Below are 20,987 nucleotides of genomic sequence, written 5' to 3'. Positions count from 1 at the left end.
ATAAGGGTGATGAGTTGATTCCTTGAAGTCATATTGAATGGATAGATGTATAAAGTTGGATTAGAAAGTTTGCTTTGTGGTGGCTTTTATTTCAGCATTGTGGCCAAGAGGACACTGTGATGGTCAGTAACAGAGGGAAGTTAAAGTGTGGGACAAATGTTGAAAGTGGTCACTGGTATCACAGGCGGATGATTCCATCCTGGATATCCCGGCCAGAAAGGGGCTGTCTGGGTTGCATTCTTCCTTCTGCTTCCTCCTCTTCTGCATCTTCCTCTTCCCTCTGCGAGCAGATGCTGTAAATCTGAAATGAAAGCATAAAATGCTGGAAATATTCAGCAGGTCAGGCAGCATCTTGACCTGAGATGTGAACACTGTTTCTCTCTACACGGATGCTGCCTGACCTGCTGAGTATTACCAGCATTTTCTGTCTTCTCAGTGGCCTTCTTTTATCATTCGAGGCCTTGGAAATGTCCAGCAGCACTCCCTGCACTCTTCAAAAACCTTTAGCCATTTCTTCAATAAAATATAAAAAATCCAGTCCAAAGGCTTAATGTAAACTTACCTGGAAGATGTATGTGTCCCTTTAAGAGGTGCTGACAGTGTCTCTGTCAGTCTGCTGAATGCTGGGTTTTCATAGTGAGCTTGGGACCCAGCGCTGAACTCAGTGCTGAGGTTGAAGCTCACAGAGGTGAAGTTAAGTCTGTGTTGCACGCCAACTGACGTCACCCTCTTTTCATTTACATATCCAGGGCCTATGAAGGCCCTCTCCAGAAATGGCAGCAGCGGCATCCTGCACCAGAGAAGTGTGCTAGCGTGGTGGCCGCCATTTATCACCAGGACAGCAGCGCAAACAGGTGGCGGTAAGTGGCCCAATTTCTAGGCCATAGAAAACTAAGAAAGTCATAGAAACATAGAAGATAGGAGCAGGAGTAGGCCATTCGGCCCCTTGAGCCTGCTCCGCCATTCAATGCGACCATGGCTGATCATCCAAATTCAGTACCCGGTCCCTGCTTTCTCCCCATACCCCTTGAACCCTTTAGCCTTAAGAAATATATCCATATCCAACTTGAATATATTTAATGAACTGGCCTCCACTGCCTTCTGTGGTAGAGAGTTCCACAGGTTCACCACTCTCTGGGTGAAGAAATTCCTCCTCATTTCTGTCCTAAATGGCCTACCCTTTATCTTTAGACTGTGACCACTGGTTCTGGATTCCCCGACCATCGGGAACATCCTTCCTGCATCTAGTCTGTCCAGTCCTTTCAGAAATTTATAAGTTTCAATGAGATCACCTCTCATTCTTCTGAACTCCAGCGAGAAAAAGCCCAATCGACTCAATCTCTCCTCATACGTCATTCCTGCCATCCCAGGTATCAGCCTGGTGAATCTTCGCTGAACTCCTTCCATGGCAAGAACATCCTTCCTCAGACAAGGCGACCAAAACTGCACACAATACTTAAGATGTGGTCTCACCAAGGCCCTGTACAACTGTAGCAAGACATCCTTGTTCCTGTACTCAAACCCTCTCGCTACGAAGGCCAACATACCATTTGCCTTCTTAACCGCCTGCTGCACCTGCATGCTTACCTTCAGCGACTGGTGCACAAGGACACCCAGGTCTTGTTGCATTTCCCCTTCTCCCAATCTATTGCCATTTAGATAATAATCTGCCTTCCTGTTTTTGCCACCAAAGTGGACAACCTCACATTTATCCACGTTATATTGCATCTGCCATGTTTCTGCCCAATCACACAACATGTCCAAATTATACTGGAGTTTCTCGACATCCTCCTCACAGCACACACACCCACCTAGATTTGTGTCATCTGCAAATTTGGAGATATTACATCTAGTTCCCTTGTCTAGACCATTAATATATATTGGGAATAGCTGGGGTCTAAGGACCAATCCCTGCGGTACCCCACTCGTCACTGCCTGCCACTCGGAAAAAGACCCATTTATTCCAACTCTTTGCTTTCTGTCTGCCAACCAGTTCTCTATCCAAGTCAATACCTTGCTCCCAATCCCATATGCCTTAACATTACACGCCAATCTCTTATGCGGGACCTTATCGAAGTCCTTCTGAAAGTCCAGATACACCACATCCACTGGTTCCCCCTTATCTATTTTACCAGTTACATCCTCAAAAAATTCCAGTAGATTAGTCAAGCACGATTTACCTTTTGTGAATCCATGTTGACTTTGTCTGATTCTGTCACTGTTTTCCAAGTGCTCTGCTATTACATCTTTTATAAAGGACTCTAGCATTTTCCCCACTACCGATGTCAGGCTTACCGGTCTGTAATTCCCCGTTTTCTCTCTACCACCTTTTTTGAATAGTGGGGTAACATTAGCTGCCCTCCAATCCATGGGTACTGTTCCAGATTCAATCGAATGTTGGAAGACGATCAGCAATGCATTTACTATTTCTAGGGCCACTTCCTTAAGTACCCTAGGATGTAGATTATCAGGCCCTGGGGATTTATCAGCCTTCAATCCCATCAATTTCCCTAACACCATTTCCCTACAAATACTGATTTCTTTCAGTTCCTCCCTTTCATCAGACTCTATGTTCCCTGGCATCCCTGGGAGGTTATTTGTGTCCTCCTTTGTGAAGACAGAACCAAAGCATGTATTTAGTTTGTCCGCCATTTCTTTGTTCCCCATTATAAATTCCCCTGATTCTGACTGCAAGGGACCTACGCTTGACTTCACCAATCTTTTTCTCTTCACATATCTATAAAAGCTTTTACAGTCAGTTTTTATGTTCCCTGCAACCTTACACTCTCTCATATTCTATTTTCCCCTTCTTAATTAATCCCTTTGTCCTCCTTTGTTGAATCCTAAATTGCTCCCAATCTTCAGGATTATTGCTTTTTCTGGCCAATTTATATGTCCTCTCCTTGGATCTTATGCTATCCCTAATTTCCCTTGATAACCACGGTTGAGTCACCTTTTTTGTTTTATTTTTATGCCAAACTGGGATGAACAAATTCTGTAGTTCATCCATGCGGTCTTTGAATGTTTGCCATTGCCTATCCACCGTCAACCCTTTGAATGACATTCCCCAATCAATCCTACCCAACTCGTGCCTCAGACCGGTGTAGTTTCCTTTATTTAAATTTAGGACCCTAGTCTCTCAGTCAACTACTTCATTCTCCATCTTAATGAAGAATTCGATCATATTATGATCGCTCCGACCCAAGGTGCCTCGTACAACAAGATTGCTAATTAATCCTTTCTCGTTACATAATACCCAGTCTAAGATGGCCTGATCTCTGGTTGGTTCCTCGACTTATTGGTCCAGGAACCCATCCCGTAAACACTCCAGGAATTCCTCCTCCACAGTATTGTTACTAATTTGGTTAACCCAATCTATATGTAGATTAAAGTCACCCATGATGACTGCTGTGCCCTTATTGCACGCTTCTTTAATTTCCCTTTTAATGCCATCCCCAACCTCCGTCTTACTGTTTGGAGGTCTATATATCACGCCCACTAACGTTTTCTGCCCCTTGGTATTTCTCAAGACTACCCATACAGATTCCACATCATCAGAGCTAACATCCTTCCTTATAATTGTGTTAATCCCTTCTTTAACCAGTAATGCTACCCCACCTCCCTTTCCTTTTTACCTATCTTTCCTGAATATCGAATACCCCTGGATGTTGAGTTCCCAGTCTTGGCCATCCTTGAGCCATGTTTCCGTAATCCCAACCAAATCATATTAATTTAAACACTAGTACGATAGCAAAATACTGCAGATGTTGGAAAACCGAAATAACAACAGAAAATGCTGAAAAAACTCAGCAAGTCAGGCAACATCCATGGAGAGAAATTTGAGTTGACGTTTCGGGTTTGACCCTTCTTCAAAACTGGAGAGAAAAGGAACTAGATCGAAGGCAGGGCTGCGATCGGACAAAAGAATAAAAGAACCAAAAGAAGTAAAAGAGATTAGAAGCTAGACGAGATGGTAATAGGCTGTGATTAGGTGTAAAGTGTACTGGCAGGGCAAAAGATAGCTGCCAGGTGTGAGAGAGAAACAAAAGGAAAGGGGGGGGGGAAAGGAAAGGAGTGGAAAAATATAAGTGAAAATGAAATAGGGGCCGAGGTTATGATCTGAAATTGTTGAACTCGATATTGAGACCGGAAGGCTGCAGACTGCCTAATCGGAAGATGAGGTGCTGTTCCTCGAGTTTACGTTGAGCTTCCGTGGAACAGTACAAGAGGCCAAGGACGGTGAGGTCCGAGTGGGAATGGAGCGGTGAATTAAAATGACAGGCGACCGGAAGCTCGGGGTCACCCTTACGGACTGAACGGAGGTGTTCCGCAAAGCGGTCACCCAATCTGCGTTTGGTCTCCCCAATGTAGAGGAGACCGCATCGTGAGCAGCGAATACAGTATACTAGATTGCGAGAAGTACAAGTAAATCGCTGTTTCACCTGGAAGGGGTGTTTGGGGCCCTGGACAGTGGGGAGGGGGGAGGTATAGGGGCAGGTGTTACATCTCCTCCGCTTGCACGGGAAGGTGCCAGGCGAAGGGGAAGGGCTGTTTGGGGTGATAGAGGAGTGGACTAGGGTGTCTCGGAGAGAGCGGTCCCTGCGGAATGCTGAAAGGGGAGGGGAGGGGAAGATACGTTTGGTGGTGGGATCACTTTGGAGGTAGCGGAAATGCCGGAGGATGATCCGTTGTTCCATGGAAGCTCAACGTAAACTCGAGGAACAGCACCTCATCTTCCGATTAGGCAGTCTGCAGCCTTCCGGTCTCAATATCGAGTTCAACAATTTCAGATCATAACCTCGGCCCCTATTTCATTTTCACTTATATTTTTCCACTCCTTTCCTTTCCCCCCCCCCCTTTCCTTTTGTTTCTCTCTCACACCTGGCAGCTATCTTTTGCCCTGCCAGTACACTTTACACCTAATCACAGCCTATTACCATCTCGTCTAGCTTCTAATCTCTTTTACTTCTTTTGGTTCTTTTATTCTTTTGTCCGATCGCAGCCCTGCCTTCGATCTAGTTCCTTTTCTCTCCAGTTTTGAAGAAGGGTCAAACCCGAAACGTCAACTCAAATTTCTCTCCATGGATGTTGCCTGACTTGCTGAGTTTTTCCAGCATTTTCTGTTATTATTTCATATTAATTTACCTCTATTTGCGCAGCCAATTCATCCACCTTATTATGAATGCTCCTCGCATTAAGACACAAAGCCTTCAGGCTTATTTTTTTAACGCTCTTAGACCTATTAGAATTATTATTTACTGTGGCCATGTTTGATTTAAACTGTTGATTTCTCTGACTGCCACTTTTGTTTTTCTCCTTCCTTTCTTTTGCTTTTATCCTTGTTCCCCTTTCCTCTGTCCCCCTGCTCAGGTTCCCAACCCCCTGCCATCTTAGTTTAAACACTCCCCCAGAGCACTAGCAAACACCCCCCCTAGGACATCGGTTCCAGCCCTGCCCAGGTGCAAACTGTCCGGTTTGAACTGGTCCCACCTCCCCCAGAACCGGTTCCAATGTCCCAGGAACTTGAATCCCTCCCCCTGGCACCATTCCTCTAGCCACGTATTCATCTGAAATATCCTTCTGTTTCTACTCTGACTAGCACGTGGCACTGGTAGCAATCCTGAGATTACTACCTTTGAGGTCCTATTTTTTAATTTACCTCCTAACTCCCTATATTCAACTTTTAGGACCTCATCCCGGTTTTTACCTATATCGTTGGTACCTATATACACCAGGACATTCGGCAGGCAAAGCAGGATGAGTGGGTTGCACCATTTGCAGGGAACATAATGATGCAAAAATGTCTCTAAATCAGTATTTCCATTGGCCAAATACTATCATCAATCATGGTGGAAAGGATTCCTCTGGTTGGTGCCAATGACTGACAGATCCAGTGTAGGCTGACACTCCAGTGCCGTTCTGAGGGAGTGTTGCCCTGCCAGAGGTGCCGTTTTTCAGATGCGATGTTAAACTGAGACCCCGTTAACTCTCTCAGGTGGACATAAAAGATCCCATAGCACTAGTTCGAAGAAGAGCAGGTGAGTTATCTTCGGTGTCCTGGCCAATATTTATCCCTCAATCAACATCACTTAATAAAAACCCAGATTATCTGGTCATTAAGATATTGCTGTTTGTGGGAGCTCACTGTGCACAAATTGGCTGCCACTTTTGCTACATTACAACAGTGACTACACTTCAAAAGTATGTAATTGGCTGTAAAGTGCTTTGGGACAGCCTGAGGTCATGAAATGTGCTATATAAATACAAGTCTTTCTTTCCTCAATAAGTGTGACAACATTTTGAGGTCTTTAGAGAGCACTATACTGAGTTAGTGTCCGACTCAATTTGCTATAGCAGAGACCCATCTGCATGGGGGTTGGAAAGGTGGCAGAGTATGTTGTGTAGACAGAGGTTTTGAGGAACCATCCCTCTGGTAGAAAGTGATCTTCACACTGTATCGCTTAGCTAGTGGCAAGGCAGCTGATGTAATGATTTGTTCAAAGCTGCTGGAGGTTAAGAGAAGCATATTAATAGTCAGAAAAATTGGTGCCAAGAGCTACTGACACGTTGGAGTTGCTCTCTTGAGGTTGGAGAGCTGGATTATTTCAAAAGCCCAATTGTTCATTTCCATCCACAATGAGGGAGATCCTTGTGAGACCAGAAACTATTAAACAAATTCATGGACGTGATTGATTTTTAAGTTGGTTCTTCAGGTCATCATGGCACATACAGCTGCTGGATTTGAGGATTAAATAGTTGACCCTATCCTATTCAAATATTTTCATCAATGATGTGCTGGAAGGCATCATAAGAGACAATCTCAGAATATCTGGAAGAATTGCAGCACTTCTGTTTGCAGATTATATTTTGTTATGGACTTACTCAGGAATCCAGCATGTTCACTGTCTAGAACAGTGGACTAACCGATGGATATGTCATGGGGTGCCCCAAAATGTAATATTAAGGCTCTGCATAGTTTAAAAGGGGTAAGAAGCACTCTGGACGTTTTAGTCTCTGTTCATTGATAGTAAAGTTCTGATGCAGGTTAAGCTCATAGGGATCGATTTTCCCACTGGAGGCAGGATGGAGGTGGGTTTCGGTTTGGATGGGTTTGAAACCCGCTTCCACTGATAGTTTTCAAAAAATTGCGATTTTCCCCTGATTGGCCACTTGATTTCAGAGGTGTGGGTTGCCCTTGGTCAATTAGTGTTTTGGGACTGAAACTCGCCTCTGCTGACATCATTTTTCCAGCCTGATTTTAGGGCTGCTTGCTGCCTTGGATCATTCCACTGGATTTCTGCCAATGCTGCACCACCTGCAACATATTTTGAGAAACCACTATGTCCAATTCCAAGACAAGGGCCTACCCGAGGTTCCCAGATGAGGCACTGCAAATGTTGGTTGAGGGGGTGACAGCTAGCATGGAGGTGCTCTTCCACTCATCTGGGTGGAAGAGGCCTTCCAAAGAAACCAAGGCTGTGTGGGTCCAGCTGGCAAGAGATATAAACTCCAGATCTGTGTGCAGATTGGATGAATGTTTATGTGTATTGATGAAATGCCATCCCTGTCGGAAAGCATTAAAATGATTTGATGCCAAAATATTGGCGTTATGGCATCTGTTCTTTCACCTTAGGCAGCTCCACATTGTGGGGTCTGCGACACTTGCATTGTCAGGTTGATGGCCAGAGTGAAAGGAGGCCAGAGAGCCATGTCCATTGTCTATGATGTCTTAAGATGGAGCCAAGGACATGTGCCAACTTGGGCAACCTATGCAAATCTGGCCAGGATAAGTTCATCCCTTGCACCACGGGCAGCCATGTGCTCACGTGCTGCTGCTGCTGCTGGTCGATAAACCAATGGTCTGACCTCCTCCTGCTGCTCCTCCTCCTCCTGCTCCTCCTTCTCCTCCAGATCCTCCTCGTCCTCAGCCTCCTCATCCTCCTCCTCTTCCTCATCCCCATCCTCATTTGAGGAGGGCTGGAACTGAGCCACTTGCTCATCAGGAAGCTGCAAGCCATGACGCTGTGCGATGTTGTGCAGAGCACAGCAGACCATGACCATTCTGGAGACCCTGTATGGTGTATACTGCAGTGCTCCACCTGATCGGTCACGGCATCGGAAGCGCATATTCAACAAGCCAATGGTTTGCTTGATGATGGACCTGGTCGAAGTGTGGCTGGTGTTGTAGCGCTCTTCAGCCTCGTTAGCTGGCCTCCTGATCACCGTCATTAGCCACTTCTTCAGGGGGTAGCCTTTGTCACCAAGGAGTCATCCGTTGAGTTGGTTTGGCGGATTGAAAAGTGGAGGAACACTAAAGTGTCGCAGGATGAAAGAGTCATGGCAACTACCACAGAACTTGGTGTAAACATGCAAGAACTCCTTCTTGTGGTTACACACCAGCTGTACGTTGAGGGAGTGGAAGCCCTTTCGGTTGACAAAGATAGCTGGGTTGTGATGGGGTGCCCTAAAGGCCACATGTGTGCAGTCTATGACACCCTCCACCATTGGCATGCCTGCCATATTTGCAAAGCCAACTGAACGCGGTGCGGTTATACTTGCTTGATCCCTTGAGAACTAAATGTAATTGTGGGCCTTAGCGAAATGGGCATCGGTAACCTGCGTGATGCAACTGTGGGTGGCTGACTCAAAGATGCCGCTGATGTCTGCTGATGATCCCTGGAAGGAGCCTGAGGCAAAGAAGTTGAGTGCGGTGGTGACTTTGACAGCCACTGGTAAGGGGTGTTCACCCGTTCCTCTGGGCACCAGGTCTTGTTGCAGCAGTCCGCAGATCTCTCAGACAACCTCTCGCGAAAGTCTCAGCCTCCTTTGGTACTGCTGCTCAGCCATGTTGAGGTAGCTCATCCTCTGTCTGTAAACCCTCTGTCAGGGGTATCTCCTGCGGCGAGATACCTCGATGTGCTGGTGCCTTCTGCCCTGTGCAGCATTAGGTGGCTGAGCAGGAGGTTGGGGCTCTTGCTGCTGTTGCTGCTGAGCTGCCTGGTTCTGCTGCTGCCATGGATGCTCCTCATCCGAATCTGAGGTCCATGGTGAAAGAAAATGAATGGTTCCCATGCTGCTTGCAGATGCCTCCGTTGGGGAAGCGGTCATTGCAAGTGGGTAGAGGGTCTTCCAAGGAGGTCCCACAGTTGATAAATTCAAGCTGCAGCACCTGCGACTTCAGAAGGCCTGCAAAAAGTGCTCAAAGACCTTTTAAAGCAAAGTTCTGCCACCTGCAACTAATCCCTGATGAAATCTCCGATTTAATGTTGGACCTGCAGCTCTGAGGAGACCACCCACTTGTCAACCCGCCAGGTTTAGCTGGTGTGGTTTAGGAGGGTCGTGGAACATGCTGAAATGGTCGAAAAATAATGAGGGCCTCTCAAAATAGGATTAGAGAGACCCTTAACGACCATTTAAGCCTCTAAACCTCACTGTCCAGCTGGAGGCAGGACCGTTTCCCGCCCTGCAAAACCAGCACCAGCAAAATCCCGCAGAGGCGGGTTGGAGGTGGGTTCCGAACCCGCACTCATTTTTTCTGATTTTCCTACCTTTCCCGCCTCCAAACCCACCAACTCGGTGCTCGGAATAGTGTCAAAATAGTTACAGGAAATAGAAAGGCTAGCAGAATGGGCAGCCAAGTGGCAGATAGAATTTAATACAGAGAAGTGTGAGGTGATGCATTTTGGCAGAAGGAACAAGGAGAGGCAATATACACTTAATGGCACAGCTTTAAAGAGTGTGCAGGGACAGAGGGACCTGGGAGTTAATGTGCATAGATCCCTGAAGGTGGCGGGACATATTGAGAGAGTGGTTAGCAAAGCATATGGGATCTTGGGCTTCAGAAATAGAGGTATTGGGCAGGATTTTCATTGGGCTGTGGAGTCGGGATTGGAGGTGCATGGGGGGTTAAAATCCTGAAATCAGGGGTCCCGACCCCATCTCACACCCAAACCTGCCTCCATGCCAGTTTCAAAGGAGGCGGGTACCCGCCCCGCACTGGGACCCGCTTACCCAAGGCGGGAAGGGATTAGTGCCAATTAACTGCCTGTTAACAGGTAGTTAACAGGCAGTTTTTAGCCTAATCCCTATTTTTAAGGTTGAAGTGTGGGATTCCCGACGCTTCAAACCATGCCAAGTTAGAGGAGGCGGGCCGTCGGGTTGAAGGACTTGGAGGGGTCGAGATGTCGGTGTTCAGGTGAGTGATGTGTGCATGAGTGCAAAGGTAAGTGTGTTTGGTGTGTCTAAAGTGATTAAAGAAGTTTAAATGACCTTTTCTTACCTTTTCAGCCTTCCTTCCTTTAGGTCCCGGGAATCCCTCATCTCACCGGCATAGAAAGCAGAATGGCTGCGAACTGTCAAAAGTGACAGCCTTCAGCTTTCTGTGCAGGAGAGATTTCTAATTGAGTCTGTGGAGAAGGACTCAGGTTAGAAGTAAGACTGTCAGTTTTTGACAGCGTCAAACAGCTGTGAAACACTGATATTTCATCTGTCAAAACCTCTTGACAGATGAAATTTCAGTCTGTGATGTCACCTGTTGCCGCGTGGCCCTTAATTGGCCTGCTGAGCCTGCTGGGCGGGCTCAACAAGGTCAATCAAGTTAAAATTGCATGGATTGGCTGCATCTCAATGGAGGCGGGACTACAACCCTGAAAGTTGTAGTCCCGCCTCCAACCCGACTCCTGAATGAAAATCCTGCCCATTGAGTACAAAAGTAGAGAAGTTATGCTGAACCTTTATAAAGTGCTGGTTAGGCCACAGCTGGAGTATTGCATTCAGTTCTGGTCACCACACTTTAGGAAGGGTGTGAAGGCCCTTGTGAGGGTGCAGAGATTTACCAGAATGGTTCCGGGGATGTTGGATCTTAGCTACAAGGACAGGTTGGAGAAGCTGGATTTGTTTTCATTAGAGCAAAGGAGGTCGAGGGGTGATTTGATAGAGGTGTGCAAGATTATGACGGGCTTGGATAAGCTAGACGGGGAAAGGTTGTTCCCACTAGTTGATGGTACAAGGGCTAGGGGACACAGATTTAAGGTTTTGGGCAGGAAATACAGGGGGGATGTGAGGAAAAACTTTTTTACGTAGCGAGTGGTGAGGACCTGGAACTCGCTGCCGACGGAAGTGGTGGAAGCGGACACACTCAATATTTTCAAGTGAGACTGGATAGGCACTTGAGAGAAATAAACTTGCAGGGCTACGGAGATAGAGCGGGGGAATGGGACTGACTGGATTGCTCCACAGACAGCCGGCACAAACTTGATGGGCCCACTGGCCTCCTTCTGTGCCGTTATGACTCTATGGCCGCGATTTTATCAATGGAGGCGGATTGGGTGCGGGTCAGGTGGTTTCTGGTTTTCAGTCCCTCCCCCAGCTGCATCCAGTCCATAGACTTGATTGACCTTGTTAAGCCCGCCCTGCGGGCTTGCCGGCCAATTAAGAGGAAGTGGGTCATTTGATGACACGTCATCTGCCGGTTTCCTTAAGGGGATCATGCACAATTTTTTTTTGACAGTTGATTTTTCAGTATTTGACATCATTGAGGTGCTGCAAACCCTGCACAGAGGTGACCTCTTGCACCCAGGCTCTCCAATGACTCCCGCCATAAGCTGGAATAGATGGCAGCTGCAGGTGAGGTGACAGAAGCGATCTGTCACTGGTGAGAGAGGTCCTCCCAATGAGGTGGCACTGGATATGGATTTAAAAACTTGTAACCGAAACAAAAGTGTAAATGTATTAAAAATGCATTTCCCAACATTTTCTTTCCTCTGAGACTCACCAGTGCAATATTGGATCCTTCACACCACTTCTGCAGCTGTCATCAATCCAGAAACATTACAGCAGACTCACAATATGCCACACTTACCTGACGCGGTGTCCGGATGTCGGGAAACCCGAGCCAGAAGCGGCAAAATTCAAAAATAGCCCGTCAACTACTAGCAACTACCTGTTAATAGGCAGGTAATTGCCTTTAATCCTCTTCCCACTGCTAGGTGTCGGGTCCATTCGTAAATTGGGGACCCGACACTTGGGAAAATCGTTTGGAGGTGGGTTGACAGTGGGATCGCAACCCGCTATCAATCAAAATGATTTTAACCTTTGACCAGTCTCCAAATCCACCCTCTGAGCACCGGCAAAATCCAGCCCTATGACTCTAGATTTCAATTTCTTAGGCATGCAACAGAAAGGCTTGACTATGAGATCCCAAAAACTCAGATATGAGCCTCTTAGGAAGTACATTTCTTGAGCTCCCTACACGAGGGACTGGATTAAAGCAGTGGTAACATCAAAACCTGGTACCTGCCATTAGACTGAAGCATCTGGAAAATTAAGCTAGCTAGCATATCACAAGCTTTGCTGTAGAAGATCTTCCATTGTACCGAAGTTTGATACCTGTCACATAACTGATGACAAAATTCTGAAAAATTGGGACAAAAGCTGCTGGTAGGTATTACCAAGACAGTGATATTAATATTTATCCAGCAGAGACAGGTAACTGCTGCTGAAACTCGGCGCCTTCCATGGGTGTGTCAATTTTCTAATCTGCTGGATGGTGGCAAAGCACTCATATATTTTAAGGTAATTTGTGCTGCTCAGTAAGAGTTCCTGCTGTTCACCTGTTAAGAGCTCACACCTTTGCTTGTAAGTTTTCTAATGACCAACTAGTGACCAGGTAAGCAGGAGTCTTTGGGGTTAAGTTGCCTCCAGGATGACATGCATGGTGATTGAAACCCAGGTAGACTTGGAAATCTAATACTGGAGCAAGTAAGGTCGCACTACTGCAGGGTACTGTTAATGACTGACAAGCCAGCCAGCCTGGTTTGGATTCTTTCCATTAAATTCCGGATTTCCCATCAAGTCAGTGCCCTAATGGGTAGAATAGTCCTAGCTGGACAAATAGTAGGAAGTTTACCAATAGCATATAATGATTTGTTAGTTAGTGAAACTCTAGCAATGCCCCATGCACAATTGGGGTGAAACTTTCAACTTTGGCAGGGGCATAAAACGGGTAGTAGCCGCCCATTAAACATCCCGCCTAATTTTCTTTTCCATTGAGGTAAGGTGGCAATCCGCTACTGCCCGTTTTACGCCACTACTAAAGTTGAAAGTTTCGCCCTTTTTCTAAATTGTCTGGGTGTAGCGAAATATGGCATGCCCCAATAGAGAGGGCATCTCAACTTCGTATTGGGCAAACAGAAATCTAAGATGGATTTCTGAATAAATGAAGGGCAATCTATTCCTGGGAAAAGACAAGCCTGATCTCAGACTAATAAGTGTGGCAATGAGTTTCCATGCAAGACAGGCACCCGGCTGATTTTTATAAAATCTTTAGTTTCACAGGATGAGCCGCTGAAGAACCTCACTAATTAGCACCTCACTTGGATAATGTTTGATTTTTAATGTTTTGCTCCTTTTATGTTCAAATGTCCATCATTACAAGCAAAGACAGCAAGAAAATAATTTAGCTCATCCACTGACTATGTTGTCTTTCAACAAGAATGTTACATTCAATGTATCTTTCAATAGCACCAGTGTCCAACACTGTACATCCAAACATCAGCTGTTTTGCCACATGGAGTTAATGAACAGGAGAACTACAGTGAAATTGTGCAGGATAATCACATCTTAATGCAAATATATACAAAGATGAACTATTAGAGGTCATGGTGTCAACACCAGAATTCAGAATATGTATATATATATATATCTATATCTTTTATATTTTACATTACGATAATCCTATTCAGTCTTAGTCAATTTCCGCACATATATTGATATATACATTAATCTGTGCCATCTGCGGCAAACATAAACCTGGTTTTATAACAGATACATGGATGGTTTTATCACTCCATGTTAATTTCTATTTCCTCCCCTTCTTTTCCCAAAAATCAACACGTAAGTAAAACAGTAACCATTTGGCTTTCTGGATTTCTAACAAACTTTCTATGAAATTATCAAGATGGAGATGTTTTTAAAACATTTCTAACTTTCTTTTGTATACATATATATATATAAAATGACTACAATTTAGGCACACAATAGCTTAAGAATGTCTTATGCAAAGATAATCCTTATGAAATAAATACAGAGAAAAACAAAAGAATGTTAAAAGAATCCAAAGACACAAAAAGGAACCTCACAAAACACAATATCCTCGTGAAATAAATCCTTTTCCTTTATTTGTTCCATTTGATTCCTTTATTAATAATCAGTGTTTTGCATTCCAAAAGGATATGTAGCCATTTGTGTTGCATATGATAAACGTACTTCAAGTTAAAGCCATATTCTCTCCTGTGGCAAAGTGACTGAAATTATAAACATGACTTCTGTCCGATGTATAATTATTCAACAAAATCATACACAACTACAGTGCTTCATCTTTGAGGGGAAAAACTATTGGACAAACACTGTAGCCTTATTGAAGGAGATAAACATGTCCGTGATTTTCAGTCTGATCAGTCATTCAGGACTGATTTAATTTTGATACAAAACCAAATCACACTGATGGGTGATAGGACTTTTCATGACCTTCTAATGCAGTGTGAAGACCAAGGACCTCGCAATTAAAAAAAAAATTCACAAATGTATTTATAGAATGCAGAATCAACATAATGTAGAAGCAATTTACAATCAATATACATGTATTAGAGAGTTTAAAAATATCAATGAAATTATGTGAGAGTATGGCTTTAAATCTTGTCTTTAATGATGTATCTTGTGACATCATACACAGAACAAATTTGGATTTTTTTCTGAAATCAACACATATGAACTACAAATTTTAAATAAAGATACATTTAAATACAATGAAAATGAAGAAACAAAATAAAGGAAAAAGATCTGTTTAACCTGTTTTGTAGGTGTTACTTAACCAATAAAACTACTATTTTAATGAAATAAGACATTGCAATAATAAAATTGCACAGCACAGTATTCACAGACATCAAGTGATGCCATGTCTATGACAGTATTTTTAAACTACCTTCCAGGCCTACAAATTAATTATTTTTCAAAACTTAATGGGAAATGATGATACAATTAAGGAAAAAAAAGAACATGAATGAAAAATTCCTAGTTACCACAATAAGCAAATTTGTATTTATACTAACATCGAAGATATGGATGTTTTATTTTGTCCATATGCACGTCGTAGGTAAATGTTCTTTTAGCTGAATCCATTAAAACGAAGCATACATTTAACACTGAAGCTAAAACGAGGAATGTCTTGTCTACTTTAGCAGAGATGTCAGATTTGTTTAAACTTGGTCCTTAGTCCACCTATGAACATGCAGAAATATCACCCAGAATAATACTGGAACAGAATTTACAGAATTACCTATTGAAAGTTCATTATAAAACATAATAGATGTTCCATGCTTTGCTGATAAAGGACACAATATCTTGATGAGTAGCTCTCCAGCAAGAAACACTGAACGGTGTAGGTGATGCTTACGGAGCAGCATTGATATACTTCTAAAAACTCAGTCCTGAACTGGATTTGTATTGTTGTGCACTCAAAGAGATTTTTGTTTCAACAATAATATTGATCCAGTTGATGAGTTACTGTTACATTGCTCTTATTTTACAAGAGTTTATAAAACAATTCAATATGTCCAAAATCCATGGGGAAGGAAGACTGGTGACTTACTAATTAGAACTCTGAAAATTATGCTTTATAATCTTTTATTCTGTCATATTTTACATTCGTTGAGCTGTGCACGTCATGAGGACAGCAGTGTCCAATCTGTCAGAAGATGATAAGACTATCCTCATGAACAATGAGGTTAACTTGTAGTACATTGGTGAAGAATCTCATCAGTATTTAACGTTAACAAGGTCGGCACTGAACAAAAACCTTTGGGGTCATAAATTAGAGGGAAATCGTGGTCTTCCTTGATCAGTATCTGTATTTAAGACTGTAGATGACTCCCTTTTTTGGGCTGGTGAAGCTACTTGTGGCCCTCGAAGTGGTGGTAGTGCTCCTGAGGACATGTGCCGGAAGAGGGACACTCTTTGAGGAACAGTGCTTCGGATCCCTCCTTGAGGTCCTGCACCTTGCGTTGTGGAGACAGGTGCAGGCACTGCTGCTAATGATTCTCCAGAAGAGGGTTGTGGTCGGATAATTAATGGTGTCACCTCATGAGGCAGAGAGGGCTGAGATGCTGAGAGAGGTCTTACTTCTCTGCTCAGGCTGCTCGTTTGCAAACCCTGTGTGCTTTTGTTAGAATCACGCCTTTGGGTTGGGCTGTGTACTTGCTGTTGTTGCATCAAGGACATCTGTGACACATTTGGTGAACCATATTGGAAAGTTCGGCCTGTCAATGGACTCTGAACAGAAGGACTTGAAACTACAGCAGAAAAGGAACTGGGTGATGGCACCGCTGCCTGTGGGCTAGGTGACGGTGAATTCTGGTTGGTTGCAGTCTGAACCAACTGGGGTGGTCTTGTTTGTGACTGAGAAGATGGCGAATAGGTATTCAAATTCGGTGAAGAAAGCTGCTGAAAATCTAACCGAGCTATATTTGGTGGTTGTGACTGCATAGAAGCTCTGATTACTGAGTTGCCAGAGAATGGAGGAAATACTCCGAATGATGAATTAAGGGATGTTTCCATGAATTGCACCATCTCCCGGTCTTGCTTCACCATTTTTTTGAGAAGTTCAGTCTCTTGGTTATCAAACACACCAGTGTTCAGATCTCTTTGGACCTTATGTAGAAGGAGTGAGTTCTTCTTTCCTATTAAACAAAGCAAAGATAAATGCTGGCATGGTACAATATTGCAAATATATCATTCTACATGCATAATGGTAATTTTGATAAAATAACAGAAGATAACCCTTTAACAACAACATAAAAACATATAAGGGTTATCCACCTATCTTTCCAGATGAACCCTCCTTTATCTGCCTGTATTCCCGGATGTAGTTCAGTCTGGAAAAGTAAAGATGGAACCTTTTACTGACATCTTAAAAATTATATATTACACAAATAGCCACTGTTTTTGATGGTTATTGTGTCGCAACATCCCATAAGTTAATAATGTCTTTTTGGACTGGGTAAAAATCCATATTAGGACATTTTAAAATCTGCTAGGGAATATTTTGACGCTACAACCTTTAAAAAAGTCAATATTTGTATATTATATAGAAAATAATGGATGGGAATGCATGATAAAGGTGCATGCAGTCCCAAACAATCCATCACCAACCATTTGTTAAATATATTTTTACAGCATTCTACATTGTTTTGATGAAATGCGATAGATTAACTAAGGTGTAGTGGATGAAAATATTGTCATAATCAGCCGACTACACAGCTTGGTGCTTGCAATTAAAACAATTGATTAATTGGAGAATGAAAATGACAGCTTTATTCTGATGCATGTTTTGAAGCCAGAATAGGGGCATTTTGGAAAAAAAGGCTAATAGAAACAGGCGTCCTCAGTATATTGTTGAAGTGCAGTCAATATTTGTTTTGCTCTTTGATTACAGTCACATACCAGCTCTTCGACTACATCAATTCAAATCAGCAAATACCTCACAGAGCAACAATTTCATTGTGTCATAATAGAGATCTCCCTACCAACATAGCTCATTAGATAGTGGAGTTCTGTATTACTGCCCACATGGTGGAAAGCTATGGGGTAATTTTAAGAAATTGTTGCTAACAGACAACATTGTGCACTCGTTACATATATTTGTAAAATTACCCATATACACTCCTTGCTGGGTCTACAGGAAACATTTTTTTCATGCAATGTGACCTCATTACAGCCTACCATGAGGGCACTTTGAGGTAGAAGTTGAACCTTGTGGCACCCGTTTCCAGGCAGTAAATGGGGGCAAAAATGACCAATTACACGGGGTTATGTCCCAAGCCACAAACACGCCTGAAATACATCTGACTCCATATTGGGTCGGGCGATTTTTCAGACATCCCCGATGACCACCAAAAACAGGCATTAGGCCACTTGCAGATGTTAATAAGGGGCCTACCGTTTATCTTGGGACCCCTTCCTGAAATTGGGCTGCCCTGAGCGGAACTAGAACATCTTCCTTTCTGTTACATCATACAGCTTATTTTTATGAGGTGACCATATCCATCTGTTTGTCCAGCCTTATTTTAATTGAGAAAGCTAGGTTATAGGCCAAGGTGCAGATGTGAAAAGAGCAGGAGTGAAGAGGAGGTAAATCAGGAGATAGTATTTAGTCACACAAAATTTGATTTTAAATTTGTCTTGGGCAGTAGGGCAAACAAGCAAAGGCAAATTGGCAGCCCGTTTTGTCCATTGAAGTCAATTGGAAATAAAAATCAGGAGATATGTGGAGTGTAATATGTGTAAAATCTGTTTGTAAACCCACCTAACCTCAATTCAAATGTTATTCCAAATTTGCAGGTCTATGGGGCAAGAGCAGGGAAGTGCGGCTAATTGGATAGGTCTTGCACGATGAGCCAAATGTCCTTCTATGCTGTATGATTCTATGATTCTATGTAAAACGGACTGCCAATTCGCTATCACCCATTTTACACTGTCACACAAAGTCAAGATCTACCCCACAGTATGTGTTGGCAGGACAATCACCAGGTACATTCCGATCAACAAAGTTCACACATGAACACTTAACCTGCTCGCTCTACATTCCTGTGTGTGCTATTTCTACACAGACATTATTAGCCTGTGTGCATACATGTGCGTACGAAATCACAGAGCAACTTGCCAGACTGATAAATAGACAGACAGATGGATGGGATCATTTCATGAAAATATCTTGTACGGTACAACTGAAATATTTTCCTGCTGTGAAGATCATGCTTTCGTGCAGTTATGCAGACCTCTATTTTGCAGATTGCTGCAGAATTCCAGATGCTGGTAAGCCCACATGACAGTGAAATGGTTAAGACTAAGGGGGAAACTTTCCTGCATCTGTGCTCAAGCACACTGGATTATCTGGGTGCAGTAAGTACCAGAAAATCAGGCCGGAGGGCATGTATAGGAACCCACACGATTTTCCTTCATTAATTTAAATAGGAGGGAAATCGGGTGGGTTCCATTACAGACATGTGCTCTGACCCAATCGATTTACCAATATTCGCTGCACCCAGGCGATCCAGAAAAATCTCCCCTTAGATCTGAACTGCTGATTATGAGAGCTGATCTATATAAATTATTGAATAGACGAGACTGGTAGAAATAGACAGACAAATACCGCCAGAAAAAGAGACTTTGAACAAATCATGCACAGGATGATTATTAATAACACAAATTCATAAGAATGTAAGGTTTTGGGGGGAACTAAGACAGCTGTAGCTATGGCACAAACTCAAAGGGAGGGCAATAAAATGGTTGATTCTTTTTGCCTCCTCAGGGTTTAACCCGTAGTAGTTTAGGGTGGAATTATACTGCACTTTTGCATAGATGTGAAGTACAGGTAGACTACCTTTTATCTGAACTTCCGAAAACCGAAACCCTCTAAAAACCGAAGGTTTTTTCGTTCAGCATAAGTCGTGCGCACGACATGACCAGAGTGACGCACGACTTACGCTGAGCAGAGGGTCAGCGTAAGTCATGCGCACGACCCCGACCCCCACCGACGACCCCCCGCGGACCCCCCCGCCGACCCCCACCCCCGACCCCCCGCCGACAAATTTCCCAGTCTTATAAAATACCTTCCGAAATCCTAAATTTTCCGGAAACCGAAACACGGCTGGTCCCAAGGTTTTCGGATAAAGGATAGTCTACCTGTAGTTTGAGGTTAGCCTTGATGCAGAAAGTAGCAGTATAATGTGGCTGTCAGATCAACTGACATCGCGCATACTAAAGTCAAGTGATGTGAGACCCACCTCCCACAGGGCATCCTCACATTGCTTCAAGTTTGCATTGGCTGCAGTTATAACTCCACTCCGATATGAAGCCTCAATTTAAAAGTGACTAGATAATCCATTGGATCTCTTGGAAACTTTGTACAGAATGGTTTTAATATTAGGTTTTAATATTCGGTCAAAAAGTTGACAGTCTTTGCACCCCCACCTCAACACTCTCTTAACATTAAAACCTGACTGTAGAGGCCTGCTCATGTATTGAATCACACATATGCAGAGCTCCATCGTCGTAACATCACAGTACTGATCAGACTGAGGTCGGTCTGCTGTATAAAAAGACTGTCGACTGCATATTGCAGCCAGCAGGTACCAGTCTCAGGCTGATAGATGCAGTATAACTACAGTCTTAATTTCTTGATTTTAACAAAGCTTCATGTAGTGACAGACACAACCTAGGTTTATGGTAGGTAGATTAAATAGATAAATATAGATAATGTGTGAATGCTGGTAATCTGAAATAAAAACAGAAATTGCCAGAAATATACAGCAGGTCAGTCAGCATCTGAAAGAGAAAGATAGATTAACAGGTTTTGGATAGGACCCTTTGTAAATTAATTAAACATATTTGTAGCATAATTTTAACATATAGTTACCAAGCATATCAAATTCTTCAATCAATAAATATACAAAGCAAATTCATTAAACAGTGATGTCAAAGGGTCATTTAACTTTTCTGCAATGGGTTTCGTCATGTCTGAGAGCTGTGAACATTTCTTTGAAAAGATCTGGCGAGAGTTTTAGTCTACACAGTAACCACTCCAGATCAGGGAGTTATATACAAGCAAAATTAAAATGATACACCTACAATAGGTTATCAATCATTTGTTTCGCTATTAACAATGATCCAACTGGTTGCCTTACACAACTATAATAACTGTCCATTTGGCTCACAAGCTTTGTGTTAGCCCAATAAGAGAAATCTGTCAGAGAATTTACAATTTGGACATGCAGTATCACAGTGAAATGGTCACAACATTTTGTAATTTGCATGGTTCTGTTAACAATTTCAGTCTGTCCTGGTGTAATCTTGTGAAACTATAGTGGTGGGCATGGGTCTGGCAGTATGTGCACTTAAACAATAAACAGGCATCTGGGTTAGCTCTGGATAGA

General features: G+C 43.3%; 1 protein-coding gene across 1 annotated transcript in view; it reads right to left on the bottom strand.

Annotated features, from left to right (window-relative positions):
• Window positions 1-14,151: 14,151 nt before the first annotated feature.
• LOC147123421 (potassium/sodium hyperpolarization-activated cyclic nucleotide-gated channel 1-like) overlaps window positions 14,152-20,987 on the bottom strand; it is a 370,149-nt gene continuing 363,313 nt past the window's right edge. The window contains exon 8 of the mRNA XM_085972621.1: window positions 14,152-16,733. Within this exon, the coding sequence (XP_085828747.1) occupies window positions 15,862-16,733 (872 nt within the window). The 3' untranslated portion in view covers window positions 14,152-15,861. The remainder of the gene's footprint in view (window positions 16,734-20,987) is intronic.

The sequence above is a fragment of the Somniosus microcephalus genome, chromosome 2, assembly GCF_052327205.1.
Source record: "Somniosus microcephalus isolate GS21.2 chromosome 2, FLI_Smic_1.0, whole genome shotgun sequence".
Taxonomy (NCBI): Eukaryota; Metazoa; Chordata; class Chondrichthyes; order Squaliformes; family Somniosidae; genus Somniosus; species Somniosus microcephalus.
Note: the sequence above shows the minus strand (reverse complement) of the source record. Positions and strands in the feature narration are given on the sequence as shown.